General features: G+C 53.6%; 4 protein-coding genes across 4 annotated transcripts; all 4 read right to left on the minus strand.

Annotated features, from left to right (window-relative positions):
• Positions 1–3,912: 3,912 nt before the first annotated feature.
• Positions 3,913–4,735, minus strand: BDP81DRAFT_5248 (uncharacterized protein). The gene has a single exon (XM_060595945.1). It carries the CDS (start codon positions 4,533–4,535, stop codon positions 4,050–4,052), a length of 486 nt encoding a protein of 161 aa, XP_060451550.1. The 5' UTR covers positions 4,536–4,735; the 3' UTR covers positions 3,913–4,049.
• Positions 4,736–10,499: 5,764 nt separating this feature from the next.
• On the minus strand, positions 10,500–11,180 carry BDP81DRAFT_5287 (uncharacterized protein). The gene has a single exon (XM_060595948.1). The coding sequence runs from the start codon at positions 11,144–11,146 to the stop codon at positions 10,598–10,600; it is 549 nt and encodes a 182-aa protein (XP_060451551.1). The 5' UTR covers positions 11,147–11,180; the 3' UTR covers positions 10,500–10,597.
• A 4,531-nt stretch (positions 11,181–15,711) lies between these two features.
• BDP81DRAFT_363146 (mitochondrial carrier domain-containing protein) lies at positions 15,712–17,007 on the minus strand. The gene is made up of 2 exons (XM_060586462.1): positions 16,800–17,007; positions 15,712–16,732 (listed from the first exon to the last, which is right to left on the minus strand). Exons 1-2 carry the CDS (start codon positions 16,921–16,923, stop codon positions 15,888–15,890), a joined length of 969 nt encoding a protein of 322 aa, XP_060451552.1. The 5' UTR covers positions 16,924–17,007; the 3' UTR covers positions 15,712–15,887.
• Positions 17,008–17,746: 739 nt separating this feature from the next.
• BDP81DRAFT_388434 (TOM7 family protein) lies at positions 17,747–18,153 on the minus strand (the record flags this gene model as incomplete). The annotated part of the gene is made up of 5 exons (XM_060587119.1): positions 17,747–17,768; positions 17,828–17,864; positions 17,929–17,957; positions 18,014–18,060; positions 18,127–18,153. 5 exons carry the CDS (start codon positions 18,151–18,153, stop codon positions 17,747–17,749), a joined length of 162 nt encoding a protein of 53 aa, XP_060451553.1.
• Positions 18,154–18,157: the final 4 nt, after the last annotated feature.

The following is an 18,157-nucleotide window of genomic DNA, read 5'->3' on the forward strand; positions in this document are numbered from 1 at the left end:
GCCTCTTACCTCAGGAACCCAGGTGCTCACTGTTCAGGAACCTCACCACGGGATATCATCGACGGCTTCTTCCATCAGTCCCTCCCTCTATCCTCACGCCTAGTAGCAGTCAGACAAAGAGAGAGACACACACAGGGACCTCACAGTCTTCGCCTGCCGCCTGGAGACTGCGACTCTGGCGTCGAAGCCACGGCCGAGAATCTGTGCAATCTGGACCACTGGTTTCTGCGCCAGACATGTCACCGTCACCATGAACTCGCATACACGCATCCTCTTGACTTCACGGATACCTACCTGATCCCTGGTCCGCTGTCCTCCGTTTGCTTGTTGGCCACGTTCGAAATCCTCCGTTCATGCACCAATCTGTCAGCACTTTTTTTTTCGTCCCCCCCCCCCCCCCCCCCACTCCACGGCTTTCCTAAAGAAACCTCACCATCGGAACCTGCGTGTCTGAATCAGGCCAGGCACACCAAAAAGTACGCTCTCTCTACTCCGTACACACTGCGGTAGACAGCGTAAGCAAACATGGCATCCCTGTTCTGCCCAGCTCCGCCAAATGAGAATCGCTCGTTTTCCAGGGCCGTTGTTTGCCTGTCTGCTGTCATTGGCAATGCCATTCAGAGGCACCGACTTGATCGTCGCCATGGGCTTCTTTGTTCGGCATTACCTCAGCCCTGTCGTCTCGAGAACCTACGCTCCTCGATCCAATCCTAATCCAACAGAGCAACGCCAAAGAGCTCTTTGCAGGCCACCTATTCGCACATATCGGGCTCATGCGAACCACGGGAGCCAACCATGTCGATTCGGGCTACGCATACTATTGACCACGGCTTCTGAGGGCCTCGTATTGAGCCTCCCACCTCCCGCCTCATTTTAAATGTCCCATCTCAGCATCAGGCTGTGTGGCTTGTACCCACCCTGACACCTTCCTTACCTTGCAGGCTCTTATCCGCCATACCTACGGACACAATCAACACCCTTGGCGTCCCCGAGCTTTGACAGCTCGCAACAATGCCCTTTTCTCCGTCCGTTTCGAACGTCTCTATGCTCTCGTCACCCGCCAACCCCAGTATGCTATACCGGCTTGGCACCGCCGTAAAGCCGTACTACCAGCATGCTTCCCGTCGTCCGTAAAGCACCGGGCCAGGTTCGGGAAGAAAACATCTTTCATTGCGTGCGATTTGATGGCCAAACTGGCATATCAATCACTCCACGCACCTGCTCTTGTTCCTCATGTGGAGCTGGAACCTCTGACGTTCCACGGCCAACGACAACGTCAAGAAAATACGACAAGCTCATCATCGACTTTGTGACTGCTGGGCTGCTTGGCTGGGTACGTCTTCATCAGCGCTCGTGAGTATCTGAGACTCGAATTCTCACTTTCGGCAAACGGACCAATAGTTGCGTTTACGGCGTTGGCCGCTCACGGCTGGACTGACGATGCAAGAATCCTCACGCTACACAGTCTCCACGACGGGTGGGAACGGCGGTCTAGTCGAATGATGGCACCTTAAAAGATGATCCTTTTGCATCGCCAAAACCTCCGAGCTGCAATGACAGGGGGGAAAGAAGGCAGAGGCTGTTGTGCTGTGCCTTGTCTTTCGCAACTCAGCATCATAATCGGAACTTCAGGGATGTGCTGCCTCCGGTGGTCCCCGGTGGTCCCCGGTGGCCCCCTACTCTCCACCTGGCCCTGCGATCTGTCGGGGTCACGCTGCGATCATGGCTCTCAGATTGGCTCTACCACAGAGCACCATGTGTTTGCCAGCCGGTTCAAGACTCGAGTATCCTGACGTCGTAGCGAAAGGAGTTGCTCGACTCTCCCGGCCCGCAGTCTGGAAATTACGCGACACGGCCCATCTCGCAGCTGCATCACGATAATACTGGAATCTGACATATCCGTCTTTAAGCCAATGTGGTATGTCAACCTATGGTCGTTAAGCTATCTACCTAGGCAACTGGAGGCGAAACCAAAATTTCTCTCTAGTTTTTCCTGGTCTCGGCGACACTCCGAGGCAGATTTGGCCAATATTCCCCCCGACTCAGCAGTATTTGGGTGCCAGCACTTGCTCAATCGGCATCGATTCTCCTACGAGTACGGAGTACACGTTGTTCACAGTCATTACGTTTGAAGGAACGAGTGCACGCAATGGATTCTACAAACCTGGTCGAGACCCATCGGGGAGTAGTCGGCCAACCCACTGCCGCCGCCGCCATCACTCTCGAGGACAGGTACCTAACAACAAGCCGAGCTACCACTACGATAGATAAAGTGAGAGAACTCTTTGCCGACGGAGACAGCAACAGGCTGTAGGACAGACGATATGAGGCTATGTTGTCGACAGTACGCTAGGCGTGGCAACCGCGCGACTCTGTTGACTCGACTTTTCGAGATCCGACAGGTGTGGAGCTGTGTAAGCTCTAGACCTTTTTTTCGTCGACCATATTTTGCGATTCCATGCACAGTGGCAATCTACTGCGGGGGTTGCACAAGAGTCACAGCTTCGGCACTGGACCTGGCCTTCTGCAAGCCATGCAGAGACATAGAGAGTGGTATCCGACGCAGTTGTGACGCTGGTACTCCGTAACCACTGCGAAAGGGCTTGGGCACAATCCACACCCGTTGACGGCACCGCGGCAAAAGCAAGCACGACGAGACCATGGCATTCAGGAACAGGCTCACTTTGCCATATCCGCTTTCCCGATGACTCGAGACCAATCAGACTCTAAGACTTCAGAGTCCAGTTTCCCTTTTGCCGCGGTTTCTTGGAGGCTCATCAGCCACTTGACCACTGGACCAAGTGGATCAAAGTCGAAAAGAATTTCTTCGATGCGGGAAGCGTCTGAATGTGCAACCCCTTGAAGGATCACGTTTCTGCCAGTTAGAATCGCAGTCGGTACGCTCTCGGTATTTCCTCATCGGGTCATTCTCAAAACATGGACAAAGCTATTGAGCTGGTCCATTAATCTGTCCACAGGCGAACCCTTCCGCGAGACTATGCTAGTTCTCCTATCCAGACATTGTAGCACCCGCGTGTCATGGCTCGCATGCAGTTCGTCACATATCACATTCGCCCTGACCATTCGAGTCTGGAGAGACTTCCGCGGGCTTGGCGCACACACTGTTGCTGATGCAATACGACTTGGGACTTCACCTGCGACCTTCATTCTCCTGGGCACTACGGACGTACTGCAGCGTGTAATCGGTCGGCTATCCGCACGTCCGCATCACGGCAGCGCGAAAGTGACACATGACTTGGTCCACTCAGATGGCTGCCAATTACGAGTTACCGAGAAATTAATCACTTGGGGAACTCCCGCTCAGTACGAAGATCAGAATCGGGTGGCTTGACTGTTGCTTGACATAATCGACAACTGCCAAACGCCAATAGTCTAAGTAGGTGACAACGTCGCCATAGCCGATTTGTGGCTGGGATGCGCCGATTTCGCGCCACCCATCGGCGCGCACTATTTCAAATGATCAGCTACCCTGTCGTTGGCGCTGCCCTCCTGTCGTCTCATTGGCCTATGACGAAAAGCGGTACGCATAGTTGCGCAGCTAACGAGGTATTTCACGCGAGGCTCGACAGGCAATTAGGCAGTGAATGCAACAGTTGACAACTGACTTATTTGTAGGATGTTGCTACGGCGGTGGGTTCAAGCTAGCTAACCACAGAAACATCACCGTCTCTACAGAGTCCAGACCCCACCGAGTGCCAGGGTTGTTGCGGATTACTGAACAGCTTTGCATGGCGAAGGAAGACGCTATGGAAAGATGAGCTCAATAGGTACTACGCACCTCTAGAACTGATCAACTGCACAACATCGGGTGGACTACGAACCGTGCCTGGTCGTCGTCGTTGCCGAGTCTTAGGCGTCAATATCGATTGTATAACAAAGTTAGGCTTTCCAGCTGACAGCAACGCTCACGATTCACCTGGCGCATAGCCCCTGGTAATGCAGTTTCATCTACATCATCTAACAAGGACCTCCCGAAACAAGCTTGTCAAGTGAAGCTGACGTCCTGGATGCCGTTACTCTATTCGGGCTCAGGGCTTGAACCCAACAGATGGGTTCGTAACCCCAAGCAAGTTGCAGAATGCATCACGATCCATACCGTCGGGTATGGAGGCACCGGGCACGGTACCACAGCAGGGTAGGGCAGCAAGGTCAGCAGCCAGCAACCAGCATCGCGACAAGCTGAGGTGACCCGGGCAGTACGCCAACCGGAACTGGGTTAGCGAGGCTGCAGGCGTGGGCTCCCGCGATCCGTGCACAGGTCCCAGAACTGTGGTTGAAGGGCGATCCCCCCCCCCGGCTTGAACCATCCTTTGTGTAATTGGGTGCCCGACATGCTGGCCGGTATCAGGAATAGTTTCCGGAAGGGAGAATGGCAATGTGGTAGTAAGCAAGGGGTTAGCGGCGGAAACGAGTCGAAGAATCACAGTTGAAGACAACGACGGATCAGATGTGCCTTTTCGACCCAGTCCCAATCCCGAGCGGATGACGAGTTTCTCAGAAGTTGGAACGCTCATCGAGACTTCCCAAGTTTCTTGTCATTGACACTTGGAGGATGCCAAAGGCGCTCTGGCTTTTCGCCCATTGCTCCAATCAACTGCCCAGAGAGACGGGATTGTATGTGACATTAGCCACGGGAGCGGCAACTCACACGGGCAGCGGACTATATCCCAGGTTTGGAATCGGCACAGGAAGAAGACAACCTCCAGCGCCTCCCGATTCCCAACTTGGTTCCATCGTTGGTGTTGCGTCGGGATTGAATACTATCGAAACTTCGCCCCGTTCGGGCAGCCATCAGCAGGACATTCAAGGCGTCAAGAACGAGCATGCCCAATCGCCCGCCTATGGGCGAACCGGCACCTAGAAGGACCGACAGGCTCTTCTAGCGGCGAAACACCATGCCGCCATTGTTTGGGTTAGACGGCCGGAGGAGGCGATATGTTGATGAGAAAAGATTTGCCTAGAACGCCACTTCTTCTCGACCTGATGCAGGTCACAGGTGCAAGACTGTTGCCCTGGCCACGTTTAGAAGGCTCATTTCCCCCTGGAAAGGGTCTCGTTTCAAAACATCGACATTGCTGGTTTATTAGTGACTGACATTGCCAGGGCCTCATTGGATTACTGGACAATTACGGGCGAAATACCCCGGCCTCTCTCGTTACGATGCTGATGACAGCAGGTAACTCTTTGCCGCCCCCACGACCTGTCCAACGACCTCTTCCTCCTCCCCCTCGTCTTTCTCATATCCTAGCACTCCTAGCTCGCTGAATTGGCCGCTACCAAATGTGGTATTGGCGTAGCACAACGCACCAAGCTCACAAGTGTGGCTGGTGACAGGTGCTAGCTAGCAGCTAAGGTGCTAGGGGTGCGACCAACTACGGATACCAAGTCCCACTTACGATTACGTGCCGCGGAGACCAAGGTTGGGAAATCCAACGGATGACTAAAGTCAAAAGTTGGGCAAAATAGGCTTAAACTTCGCCGGATCTCACCTTTTAGCAGTCGACTTGGCTGCTGTCAAACTCGAAATGGCACAGCTCACCACTGTCTATCGCCCTAACGACCCGTCCCGCTCTCTGTGGCGGCTTACTCTAACAGACGGCTTCCAACCGGCACATCGTATGAAGCGTTCGGCACCAAGCTCTGCTGCATCAATTTCCTGTCGCGAGGCAGACATTATGCAACGGTGAAGCTAAACAAGAATGTTTACCCGGTTTTCAGGGGCCTCCGGCGTCCACAATGGGGTATCATCATCTCCGTTCAGTCCGGTATCTCTTGAAGAGAGAAACCTCAACTGATACGCTTTGTATAGCCCATGAAGCGGTCGCTACTGCAGAAAAAGAACAGGGTCGCCAAACTGTGCGATGCTTCAAACGTTGCGGTAACATGATATGCTACGGCCGAGAAGTCATTGGAATAAGCGCCGTACCTCTGTACGGATAGATCTCTCCTCGTACTCTCGCGACCATGACCATAATGGACAAATATCTCCAGTGTAATTCATCACTTCAGGAAGGCTTCCCCACTGGACCTGGGCTCGTCCATTGGTATTCCAGCGGGTTTTCGCGGGGCTCTCTCGGGGAGCGCAGCGTTTCCCTGCTTTTCCTGGCGGGTAATTCTGGGGCTCCTGAGCAATGAACAATTCCCATGAGGATTTGCACGCGCCAGGCTGTTTGATGATTTGGGCCGGCCCGGGAAAACAGAAAAGGGAAGTTAAATTGCACGCCCTCATCTCAGCCTTACAGATACAGCCATTTGACAAAACACCAGCAGACGTTGAACCCCTTAATAGGGACCGTTGTTCAGACGAATCCGTACAATGAGGTTGATCCAGGCTGATTCTTACGGGAAACGGTCAACGCGTAGCGATAAGTCTGGCCCTCTACGGATATTAGACATGGACGGCGGGTATTGCGCCATGATACTCCGTACGGATACCTCCAATGCAGATACTAACGGAACCCAAGGTCCTCAAGTACCCTGCGCATCGCGGAGGACTTTGACTGATGGCCGACCTTGCCTTGCTCGCCTTACCGCGCGGCTTTCGGATTTCACGGGCAGAAGAGAGAAAAATCAGATACCGTCTGGTCTTCCGATGGCGCTCGACCGCCCCTCCGTTCTCTCCATCGGCAATCGCGCTGTTTCCCCGTCATCCGCTGATGAGGGACGGTGTGGATGAGGGCAAATTTTCAGCCTTTTACCATCACATCTCAACTTTTTGGGATTCTTTCTCAAATTTCCTACCTAACTCGGTCGGGGGAAGCGCAGTCATGCCGCATGGATGACAGAATGGGCTTGCTAGGCACCGGGGAAGCAGGGTGCTCGACCCGCTAACCAGGACAAGGCCACTTCGGCTTGTGCAGGCAACGTGGTTCTTCTCCTGGTCCAGCTTGGGTTGAGGGACCGGACAAAGAGGCGCGTCATGGCTGAACCGGACCAATACCTTGGAGCGAAATTTCGCTCCAAGGCTCCTCAGCAACGAGGAACTCCTTACTTTCGCAAGTTGAACTCAAACCCGGGCTCATGTCACTTATCAGATGCTAGCATCAGCTCTCCAAGACGCCGCATCCACTTTGCATCGCCATCTAACAGGCTCAAACCATCTCCAGAGTCCACAAAGGACTTCTCTCTATGGGCCTGATATTGAACGAGATGGACGGTCAGGCGGATCGAGACGCTCAAACAACTTCATCACAATGACCAAAGTCGCTCGTCGTCAAGCGTCCATCTTGTGGTTCCGGTCTATTTCGAGCTCTTTGGAACATGGCAATACCGGTACTGCTTTCCAGGGTGGGTGGCGTGCTCTCGGCCGTTGAGGCACCGGCATGCTCCGAAGGCGCCGCGCTGTAATCACAACTGTCAATAAAGTCCCCTGATTGACATCACGCGGATGACAGCTGGGGCGGCTTGTTAGCGAGAGAAGACGCAATGACTGAACGAGGCAAATGAGGCACTGTGGGCCTCTTTTACCAGCTTTACCAGCATGCCAGCAAGCCCTGGTCAGGGTCCAGCTTGAGACGGTTTTGACTCTTGGGGAGACGACGGAGAGACCTGAAATCGGTGCATCTGCACGCACCGAGACTCGAACATTCCTGAGCCCATGGCTGCAAGGGGCTTCTGAAGGCTCGACTCCGCCGCTCGGTCATTTGCAGACCATGGCAACCTTTCTTCTTCTGATCTCTCCGCAGATCGATGGTAGCAGTTCCAGTGGGCAGGGAGGGGCTGGGGCGGATCACGGGAGTCTCGACTCAAGCACCTTGCCGTACGAAGTTTTGCGCGAGTAAACATGGGCAGCCGGTCAGCTTATTCTCTGACTCTGATTCTGACAGAGAAGCCATTCTCGTGGCGCTTCTTTTTTGGCCACAAAGGGTCAGCTGCCTACGAGTCCCAAGTCTGTGGCAGCCCACACCCTTACCAGGCCCGCCTCGCCAGATCGCGGCACTGCCGATCTATGAGCTGAGGCTTCAAAGTGGCAGGATGCCAAGTTGCGGCCAATGGGAATTGGGCGGCGGTAAATTTCTCTGCACATCACCGAGATCTGATCGACTCGCGCGATGGGCGACACGACGCTAGACCGCTGGAATGTGGCTGCGCAAAATCTCTGGGTCTGGAGACCGTCAATGAAAGCCTATTCATCACAGATATCGCCCACAGACATGGTGATTCGTGGGGACGGTCCAGAACCAGAATCAGAACCAGTCGCGAGCATCAGAAACGTAGGTAGCAGGGGGGAACAGCAGATTCGACTCGCTTTCACCTCTCGCGACTCCGCGAGGCCGCCGATTGAGATGTGATATGATGTGTGATTTTGTTGAGAGGACTTACACTCGAGAGGGCGTGAGAGTTGGTTAGTGATGGCATCCCTGACGAGTCCAAGCAGGAGTCGAGTATCTAGTGTCTGAACACCCACTAACAAAGCAGTCGATATGTGAGATACTTCACTTTTCTGTGTGGACAGCCCACGAGTGGTGCGCTGTAGTTTTGGCGGAAAAGGCTTATAGGAGCCGGAAGCCTCGTCCGAAGTACTAGCCGCTGTCGATTGTCCGACGTCGAAGGGATAACCTTGTATGAAAGCCGCAGGTCAGCCGACGACATGGACGCATTGGGGTGGGCCAGCCTCATCCAGTCGCGCAAACTGGGCTTGGATGGGAATGTTTCAATCCCAAGCATCACGATGCGATATGCGAAGCCGCATATCGCCCGACCCCACCGGCAGGCATCCGGGAGTGTGATCTACGCACTTTTCCCAACCGAGACCAAGCTGGATCGCCGGGTGCTCGAAGGGACCAGGGGGGGGGGGGGGGGGGGACGCACTCGAGAGTTCGAGGGAACCATACCAGACAAGCTGGGAGCTATGCGACATGGGATCCCTCCCCGCCAGCATCACAGAAGCCAAGGCCAAAACCGAGTCCAAGCTCCCATTATCCTGGTCACTCTAGCGATGGAAGTGGACTGTGGTCCAGATCTCAGCTCTGAAAGCTTTCTCTTTCGTCTCTCTTGTCAAGAGTCTGTGGGAGACTGGGAGTGTGTGTGTGTGCGTGTGTGCGTGCGTGTGCTTTGTGTGGGCAGCGGCACATAGGTGGGGTTCTCTCCGATTATGACAGCCTTTTTGCTTTCTTCCCTCACATTTTCACCCTGTGTGATGCAGGAGAAATGTGAGATGTGACCGAAGGGCTGAGATCTGCCCTGACCAACATTTCGCAAGCTCTTCCATTTTGATCACGGCTCAGCTTCCCAATCTAGCATCTCTGCGCCGAGCCACTCAGCTCTCTGGGATTCCGCAACGGGACTTTGTGGTCCTTTGGATGCTGCGTATTCATTCCCATGGCATGCGGTTCCGTACAATATCGGGAAATCTGACATGTCACTGAAGCACGATCAACCGACATGGCGGTCGATCACCCACTGAGCTGTTTGGTACGCATATCTCACTCGATACCGCCGGGGCCGTATAGGTCCAGACGCCTATCAGAGGTTAAAGGCACGAGATAAAGAGGGGCGGCGGCGGGGGTGTTTACGGTTTCGCGGACGAGGTCGCTAGTTCAAGGCGCATCCGGCGGCCGTGGACGGGTCCGATGGGCGACATCAGTGCGACGCCCGACACGGGATCTCGACTTCCCATGGCCCCCTCCTGGCATCGTCGTCGTCGTCGTCCACTCCACGACCCGGGAGGAACGGACGGGGGAACCATCATCGCCGATACCACCTTCAGGCTCCATCCAGCACCCATCAAACCACCAACCACGCGAACCTTGACTCGTTCTCGCTTAAGCTATGTCGTCTCTTTTTTTCCTTTTCCAACCCATGGGGACGGAGGGGTCAACAACCTTCAATCCTTCCTTCATCCAGGTTCAGACTGGACCCGGAGCGATTCCCGTCACGTACAAAATTCTTTTCTGCTCAAACCCACGACGGCTATGGAACCCCACTGTGCGACCCTCCGTCATCAGAGAGAAAGAGAGAGAGAGAGAGAGAGAGAGATCGCGATCCTAGGGCAGTCTGAATGCAGGTGAGGACTGACAATGCGACCCCTTTTGCTGCGCTCGCGGCGCTGCAGAAAGCAGAAAGAAAATCAACAGAGGTCCAAGCGAGGAAACTTCCATCACATTGTTCAATTTTCTTGTTAATTCCCTCTATTATCCTTACCTGACTGTTCAATCCTCTTTTCGCGCTATCCTCTTTGACGATGTCGTTGCGAATGGCCGCCCCGCCCTATCGAGATGTTTTTCTGTCCCCTTTTGCCCCTGTTCCTGTTCTTGTCATCTTTCGGTTCAATGTGACCCTCTCGGGGCGCCTCTTGAGTCTTGGAGGGGGAGGGGTCGAGAGGAAACTCAAGACGCTCAGCTTCTGTGCGTAACTTTGACAGAGCCGAGGATGGGCCCATTGTGACTTGTCGCCAATGTTTTGGGTTGTTGTTTTATCCTTATCCTGTCTTCAAGTGGTCCCCTTCGGTGGTGTTACACGAGCAGATCTAAGGGGACGACTTTTTGAACTAAGCGTAACTCCTGATGATCTTGGGAAGGGGGGGCGAAAGGGCGCTTGCTACACTAGATATGCGACGTTGCTCGGTGCTCGGGTCCTATTCTCCAACGTCGTCGTTGCACTCGCACGCGGGGAGGGGCACTGGAAAAGACTCGGAAGGGAAGGGAGACGAGGCTAGGTTGGGTAGGGGGGTGTGTTGCTCGAGGACCGACGACGACGTCCGAGCAAAACCGCTGAGCGCCGTTTGTTCGATGTCCTCTTTCAGAGTCTGGGTTTGGTCCTGAACGGTAGGTACCCGTACTCCGAGGCCCTCGTGGCAAATCTGATAGTGACGCGGAACACATGGTTTCCTTTCGTCATTTTGGGCCGCTGGAAGTGTGTTCAACTTTTTTGTCTCTGGCCTCTTCTTTGTCTTGCGCATCTTAGTGCGGTTTGCGGGGACCCGGGAGCTTGCGAGCGTTGGATGACAATTGGTTCCGGTGCTGGAACAAGTCTGTATCAGATGACTCACGCCCTTTTGCTCAGTCTGTCTCTCTGTCTCTCTGTCTCTTTCCCATCGCCCAATTTGATATGTATGGCTGGGTTGAAATACCGCGCACAAAGTCACTATAAACGACGCAAATAGCGGTAGGGAATACCTTGCCATGGCCTAAACCAGTCCCGCGAGAACGGCGAAGGAGTGGAGGGGGGGGGGGGGGGGGGGGGGGGGAACGAGCGATGAACTACAAGCGCGTGGGCTCTTTTTTCTTGCTCCGTAGTCGCCCTTCTCCAGTGTAAGGAGGAGGAGGAGGAGGAGGAGGCACGGGTGCGCGGGCGAGAAAGATGGGGGTCCCACGGCACGCCGCACGCCGCACGCCGCGCACACGGGAAACAAAAGCTGAGCGCACGGAGTAGGGGTGATGCTTGTTCGGCGCCGCAACTGACACCACGCAAACCACGCAGAAGCCCAAAAAGGGCTCCATTTTCCATCTCAAGTCTCAACGTCTGATAGTCTAGGTACCGCAGCGTGGAGCTGCTGCGAGGGAAAAAGCTCTGCTCATTCCCCCCGTTGGTCCCCCTCTCTCTCCTCTCTGTCCTCTCTCTCCCGCCTATCGCCTGTCGCCTGTCGCCCTTGCCCCCAAACCCCCTTACGGATACCACCTTGGAGAGTTTTTTTTTGCCACGCTAGAGCCCCAGGACACTTCTGGACGTGGTCCTGTGATTTGTTCTTTGGGGGACCTTTACTCCTCTCGAGTAATCTTGAGCAAGGGAGACATGGCGAGAGAGTGTGAAAGAGAATGAGAGATGAGAGCTGGCGCTTGAACCGTGAATGGCTGGCTGGACCTGCGCTGGGCCGCTGGGCTTGACTTGATGGGCTGGACTCTGGGCTTTGGGGGGGGGGCGGTACTGGAGACTCAGGACGGGATACGTGGGCACCATGGTGGGTTTGAGGGGTGTTTAGGTAGCTGCGATACCGTTGCCCAGCACTCCGTTCCTGTGGCTTTGGTTGGAGGGGCACGATGGAGGAGGGGAGACGCAGGTTTGACACGTTGGCAGGTCCTGTAGAGATGGAGCATGGCAAGGAGGAGGTCAGTAACAGGAGGAGCATGATGGGGGGAGGGGCGAGAGATGTCGTGCAGTTTACGGATACTTTTGGTAGTCAACGGTCGAAGTCCTATCTGCCTTTGTCTCCATTCTCCATCATCGTGACCGTAGTCATCAATCATCGTAATCCTGTAGTTTTTCTTGTTCTCACGCCCTTCCTCACGCTGTCATATCTCGTCCTACTTGAAAGCGCAGCCCACCCGGCCTCGCGGAGCGCGGGACTTCGGATCCGCGGCCGTTGGGAAACCCCAAATCAAGAACCCAGCGTGCGGTGTTTTTTGTTCCTGTATGTGTGTGCTTTGGTGACCTGTAACAACGGTGCCACTCTGGTTCAGATGGAGAGTGAGTGAGGTCTGTCTCTTGGGATGTATCACTCAGTTGTAGTGTGTGTGAGCTGTGTTCCATTCACTTTGGTTTCTTCTTTTTGGTGAGTGTTCTTATGTCTTGAAGAAGTGGGGGAACAGGGTGAGGGAGGTATAAGACCACAGCTAAGGCGGTAAGGTAGTTGCGAGCGAGACAAGGTTAGGTAGCTAGGGGTGTGTAGAAGTGGGAAAGTGTGAAAAGTCGTGAAAAAGGAGAGACACGATTCCAGAGACATGGTGGTCAGAGGAAGGCGGGGAGAGAAAGGACGAAAGGGGGTTCAGTTGGGTGTTGAACCAAGTGGCATGAGAAACTGAGATGTGGCCTGTTTCTTCCTCATGTCTAGGTCTTGGATCGGAGATGGGGGAGCAAGAATGCTGGCCAAAGTCGCAGATTCGGGAGAGTCCGATAGGTACGGATACAACAGCGATTGCCTTCTTTTCGCAAAAACGCCATTTCGGCATTTGGGGGAAGCCCTGAGCCAGAATATATTTTGGGGCTCTGAGTGGATGATTTGTGATGGATGGGTAGGTTGATGACTGCCTCTTTGTGTAACCGTTACGTTGTCTACCCGCCTCTTAGAAGGGGGGTCTTCCGCGCTTAAGATGAGATATATCCCAGATAAGGTATTTCCCGAGTTGACGATGAAGGGAAGGCGTCGGCTATCTGGTCACCATGACGGGAGATACAAGGATGTACTGGTAGATCTCCTGTTTCCCACGCTGTTCCTGTTCCCTCGGCACCCTCCCCATTTCCTTCGAGACTGATTCCTGGAAAAAGGAGCGGTAGGACGTGACAGATGTGTGAGTGTGTATGTATGCGCAGGTATCCGGAAGTGTGTGTATGTGCGCGTGCGTGCGGGTGAGATTGACAGTTGTTTATCATGAGATCCTGCACTTTGGACCCTTTTCCCGTCCCGACTACAATTTTATTTGCTTTTCTTCTCCTCTTTTCAAGTTCTTGTGTTCTCGTGTTCTTGTCATACCACGATGCCGCGGGTGCGGTCCTGATAGAAGGGGGCAAGGAAATGTGGGAAAAGACACGCGCATAGAAAGATGTACGTGTAACGTTGGGCTAGATCCGGCAAGGACTTCATAAAGGGGTCCATCTTCTCCTCTCTCTCTCCACATTGCCCGCCCGCTCTGTGCGAAGAGAAAGAGCCTGCAGGAGAATGGGACGGGAAGGTCAAGGACCTCCTCTCGTCGACGATTGGATATCCGGATCGCCTCTGCTCCTCTCTCCATCTCACCACTTACGAGATTAGGCACCTTTTGGCGATCGAGGCGCGCGTCAGTGAGGTGATGATTGGGAGTGGTGTGCTGGCTAGGCTGGCTGGGCGGGATGGATGGATGACCTGTGGGATCTGCCGGCTTCCCTTTCCGCTGGGATCAGGACGTGACATGTCAAAAAGTCTCACGGCTCTTCTCTTCCACCTACTTACGCCCCCTTTTCTTTTCTTTGCTTTTCTCTTTCTTTACGTCTCCGTACCTACGTGTGAGAACTGAGAAACGCCCCTCGTGGTTTCTGGGTGGCTTGAGGGGGTAACGGGGGGCCGGGAGGAGAGACGGAACATTCCATTTCAGGGTGAGATGGTGGTGGTGTGTTCGGTCTCCGTTCAGAAGTACCTACAGGCTACGCGGGGAAAGTAGCAAAAACAGAGTTATTACTCTGCTACGAGTGTCTCGCGAGGAAAAGGGGCGCTGGTTCCGAGGCAAGTGGGAAGGTACGCGAGGAGGAGACATGGAGGGGGGTATAGCCAGCCCTTGTGTTGTGTTAGTGGGCTGTCTGTCTCGGACGTCGAAGGCCGCGCCCGCTGGGAGGCGTGGGATGTGTGGTCTTTGCTGTTTTGTGTGCCGAGCTGTGAGAGACAAATGGGGTAGGAGGCGTATCGGTTCGAGGAGAAGGCTGGCATGGCTGGGTGGTAATAGCTTTTGTGATCTGGTATTTTGGATTACGACATGATCAGATCGAACAAGTGTCATTCTCGGGGAAAGATTCGCCATGTTCTTTGCACATCAGTCCGTGGTCTCATGACTTTGGTGAAAATCAGACAGACTTTCCATGTTTCGAAACCCCTCTCTGATCTTCTGCACATTCGAGAAGTACATTACATTGTCACACAGAGCGATAGCATTGCGTATGACAGGCCACGTGTGAGACTCAGGATCGTGGATCGGTATCTTCTTTGATGGAAGTGGCTCAGTGTTCTTCAATATTGCTCGTAGAACTAGCCTCGAAGCGATGGCACATTCCTCTGGGCTTGTTCATTCAGTGAAGTCTTGGTTCTGGCGTGTAATTATGCCCGGTGAAGGCCTTGAGCTTGCGCTTGGTAGCCTTTGAAAGTAGACTCCTCACGAAGTAGGGAAAACGGGGTACGTCTCGTAGCCCCTTTTCCAGTGCCTCCGGTCTATGTTTGAGCTTTGATAATCCATCAGCATTCACATCTATTGTGTCGACCATCCGACTCTAGTATGATTTCCTACGATTCATGATGAGGTGTCAATGAACATGTAGCTACAGTAATGTGATCTCATCACATACTGGCCATCTATTGAGCCGCCTTGAATAGATATAATGAGTGCGGTTGGTGCGAGAATGGGTATAAATCAATCCAGAACGACGGGGTGTCTCTTAACATAAGATTCGTGACCTTTCAGAGCAGTTCGAACATACGCCTGTTGTCTCGTCTGTATCGTCTCATCTTTGTTTCCTTGAATCATTTGATAGTACCGGTCTGTTTGACGATTGATGGAGCGTGAACGGCCGAGATGAAAGAAGTATGAGATATGAGATACAATGAAACAAAACGAAACGTGAAACGAAGACGCAACAGACTTTGACTACCCAGTAACCATTTGATGCGGTGCCGACTGTGTAGGGCAATAGAGAATAGTACAGGATTGTGCAATACTTCCGCCAACCATGTGACTTTTATTTTGTTTAGTTCAACTCGCAACCATAGTCTAGTTCAGAAACCTCTATTTTGCGGAATGTGAACTCCTAGCCAGGAAGCGTCCATGGCACAAAGTTTGCACCAGTATGTTATATGAGCCAGGTTCATTGACATCCTCTCTCTCTCTCTCTCTCTCTGTCTCTCTCTCTCAAAGCCAATTAGAGATTTCCTGGCGTGTGAGTTGATCTCAGCTTTGCCTATTGCTAATGACAACAAGATGGCTTCCACATGGGCTGAAACGAGGGTGAGATCAATAGCGAAATCTACAGTAGGGGCGTTTGCAATGTCCATGACTACGAAGAACACAATAGGTACCGTTTCATGAACAGCTTTCTTTATTTCTTGGGCCATGAAGCCATGAAGCCATGAAGACCAAATAACATCCCTGATATTGCAAGTGCGATCTAAGCCTCTGCCATTGAATCTCGCTCTCGTTAACAGAAATTTCCGATATGGAATGGTATCTTATTCTCACACTATCATCACAAGCCTAGGCCGCCCATTGCGGCAGGTAGTATTTGACGTTCTCATACACGAGGAAAGTGACCCAGGTAGCCGGCATCACCCTCACAACTCCCGGCATCAGGCCTCTGTAGAAACCCCTGAAGCCTTCTTCCTGCCAAATCCTTCTCACAACACCCCGGATACCCCGTCCGAACCTCTCATCGGCGTCGTAATTCTGCAAACGACTCCGGAGCACCTGATAGGGGTATGTCACGGCCCCCGCGACCAGCTTCGCGGCACTCGAGATAACCACCGTCGCCTCGTTGCTCAACCGCCCGCCATTGTCGCCCTTGCGCTGCCTGCCAGCGAAGTACATCTTCTTGGCGGGCTCGTACACGGCAAACTGCACCGCGCCGTGCGAGACCCCGATCAGACTGACGCCGAGGCCGCGGTAGAAGCCCCGCAGACCCTCGGAGCGGTACAGCTGCCGCGCGCCGGTCCACATGTCGGCGTACGCGCCCGCGGCGGTGCGGTCGGACGAGAGCATGCGCGTCTTGAGAACCCAGACCGGGTTCGTCAGGACCTGCGTCAGCGCGCCGGCGAGCGCGGACGACACGAAGAAGTCCTGGGTGGCGAGGTACTCCTTTGTCAGGTTGCGGGCGTCGGCACCGGAGCCGCTCGTCAGCGGCATGTAGCCGGCTCTCCAGAGCGCGATGGCGCGCTCGACGCGTGACTTGAAGAAGAAGAAGGCGGACCAGCTTGAGGCGTTGCCGATGAGGTTCGGCGTTAGGCCGCGGTAGAGAGAGGCGATGGGATGCGGGTTCTGTGTGAGCGTGCGGATGAGAGACATGCTTGTCAACGACACTGAAGGATTTGCCGCGCTCCGGTGAACTAAGTTTGTCTCGTCAGCGACTGTTGTTGTATAGTTTGCATATAGATATAGCGTTGCTTCACTTACTCTGCATCCGCGTCTTCACGATATCAAGCGGGTGAACTACCAAAGTCGCAACCGAGCCGGCCGAGAGACCGGCGACGGACTCGACCAGAGCGGGTGAGATGCCCGCATGTTTGCTTTCTGACATAGAAGTGAGAGAGACCTCTGTCACATTGCTCTATGTAGAAAACGTGACTGCGACCTCACGCATCCAGTTGTAGAGACCTCGGTGTCGGGAGTTTTGTAAAAGGAGCTCAGTGAAGCGTTGGTGTGGCTGATGACTGTAGCTTACCAAAAAAATGCGACCAAATGATTATTCATACGTCATGTTAGCTTATGAAATTGCGGCTCCGCTGTCACTTTTTCAGAGCTTCAGCCACAGTTAACCTCCTTTCGTGACCGGAAAGTAAGGTAGGATATCAACGGCCACAATGCCCGTAAATGCAATTGTTTTTGACATATTCATTCTGTTGGCCTCAAATATTATGTAAAGCCCGCATCTATCATCTTGAACTGCGGCTGTAAAGCTTGTTGACTTCCGCCTGAGCCTTCAGCTACGTATTCCGTCTTTTCTGCTTACAGGCACTGGCAATTCGCGGTGGGAGGAACGTTTCCTGGATTTACCTCAAGCTCTATCAAACGTGGTGTAGAAGAATGAGCTGAAATGCGCGTTCTATCCGTCGCCGGGCTCCCACGGCCCGTTAACAGCCCGCCGACCGCATCTATTTACCTCCAATATTGGTATCCGCGCCACCAAACCATCCGCAGTTTTATACAATAGAGAAGAATATGTCGTCAGAGGGGTTTCATTTGATTACATATGTAGTTGTACAATGCGCCGGAGCCACGGCCTGCATCTTCCTCGTCACCATTGCCGGTGATCCATTGTGCCACCCCCGAAATGTTGGCTAGCATCCAAAATGTCGCAAGCCTGATATTGTACAGAAAGTCGATATTGAGACACGCGTCGTCTAAGAGAGGGGAGAAATAAGGCTGGAGAAGGATTAGTTGCAAAGTTCCACGGTAGTCGCGCATCTTGGGGTACTGCATACCGGATGAAAGCGGGACGGGGCTCGCTGCGAGTGTAGCCTGCAAAGAAGTGTCAGTTTCGTCGATGTAGTGGTGAATCATCGAATATTCATTGGCGTCGTACCGAGGTAGAGAACGAGAGGGAGGTATCCGCTACGAATAGGTCAGTTACTGGCTTCAGTTCTCATCGAGTGCAGGAGGATACATACTAGTGAATGGCAATGCGGGAGATCTCAATGATCTTGCCAATGCGCTCCTACAATATGTAATGATTAGACTCGACTCTATGCGACGTGATCTAGCTGTCGTTGCGGTGTCGCACCTTGGACTCTTCGGAGAGGGCGAACATCTTG

Source organism: Colletotrichum phormii (genome assembly GCF_030913505.1).
Source record: "Colletotrichum phormii strain CBS 102054 chromosome Unknown BDP81scaffold_1, whole genome shotgun sequence".
NCBI classification, from domain to species: domain Eukaryota; kingdom Fungi; phylum Ascomycota; class Sordariomycetes; order Glomerellales; family Glomerellaceae; genus Colletotrichum; species Colletotrichum phormii.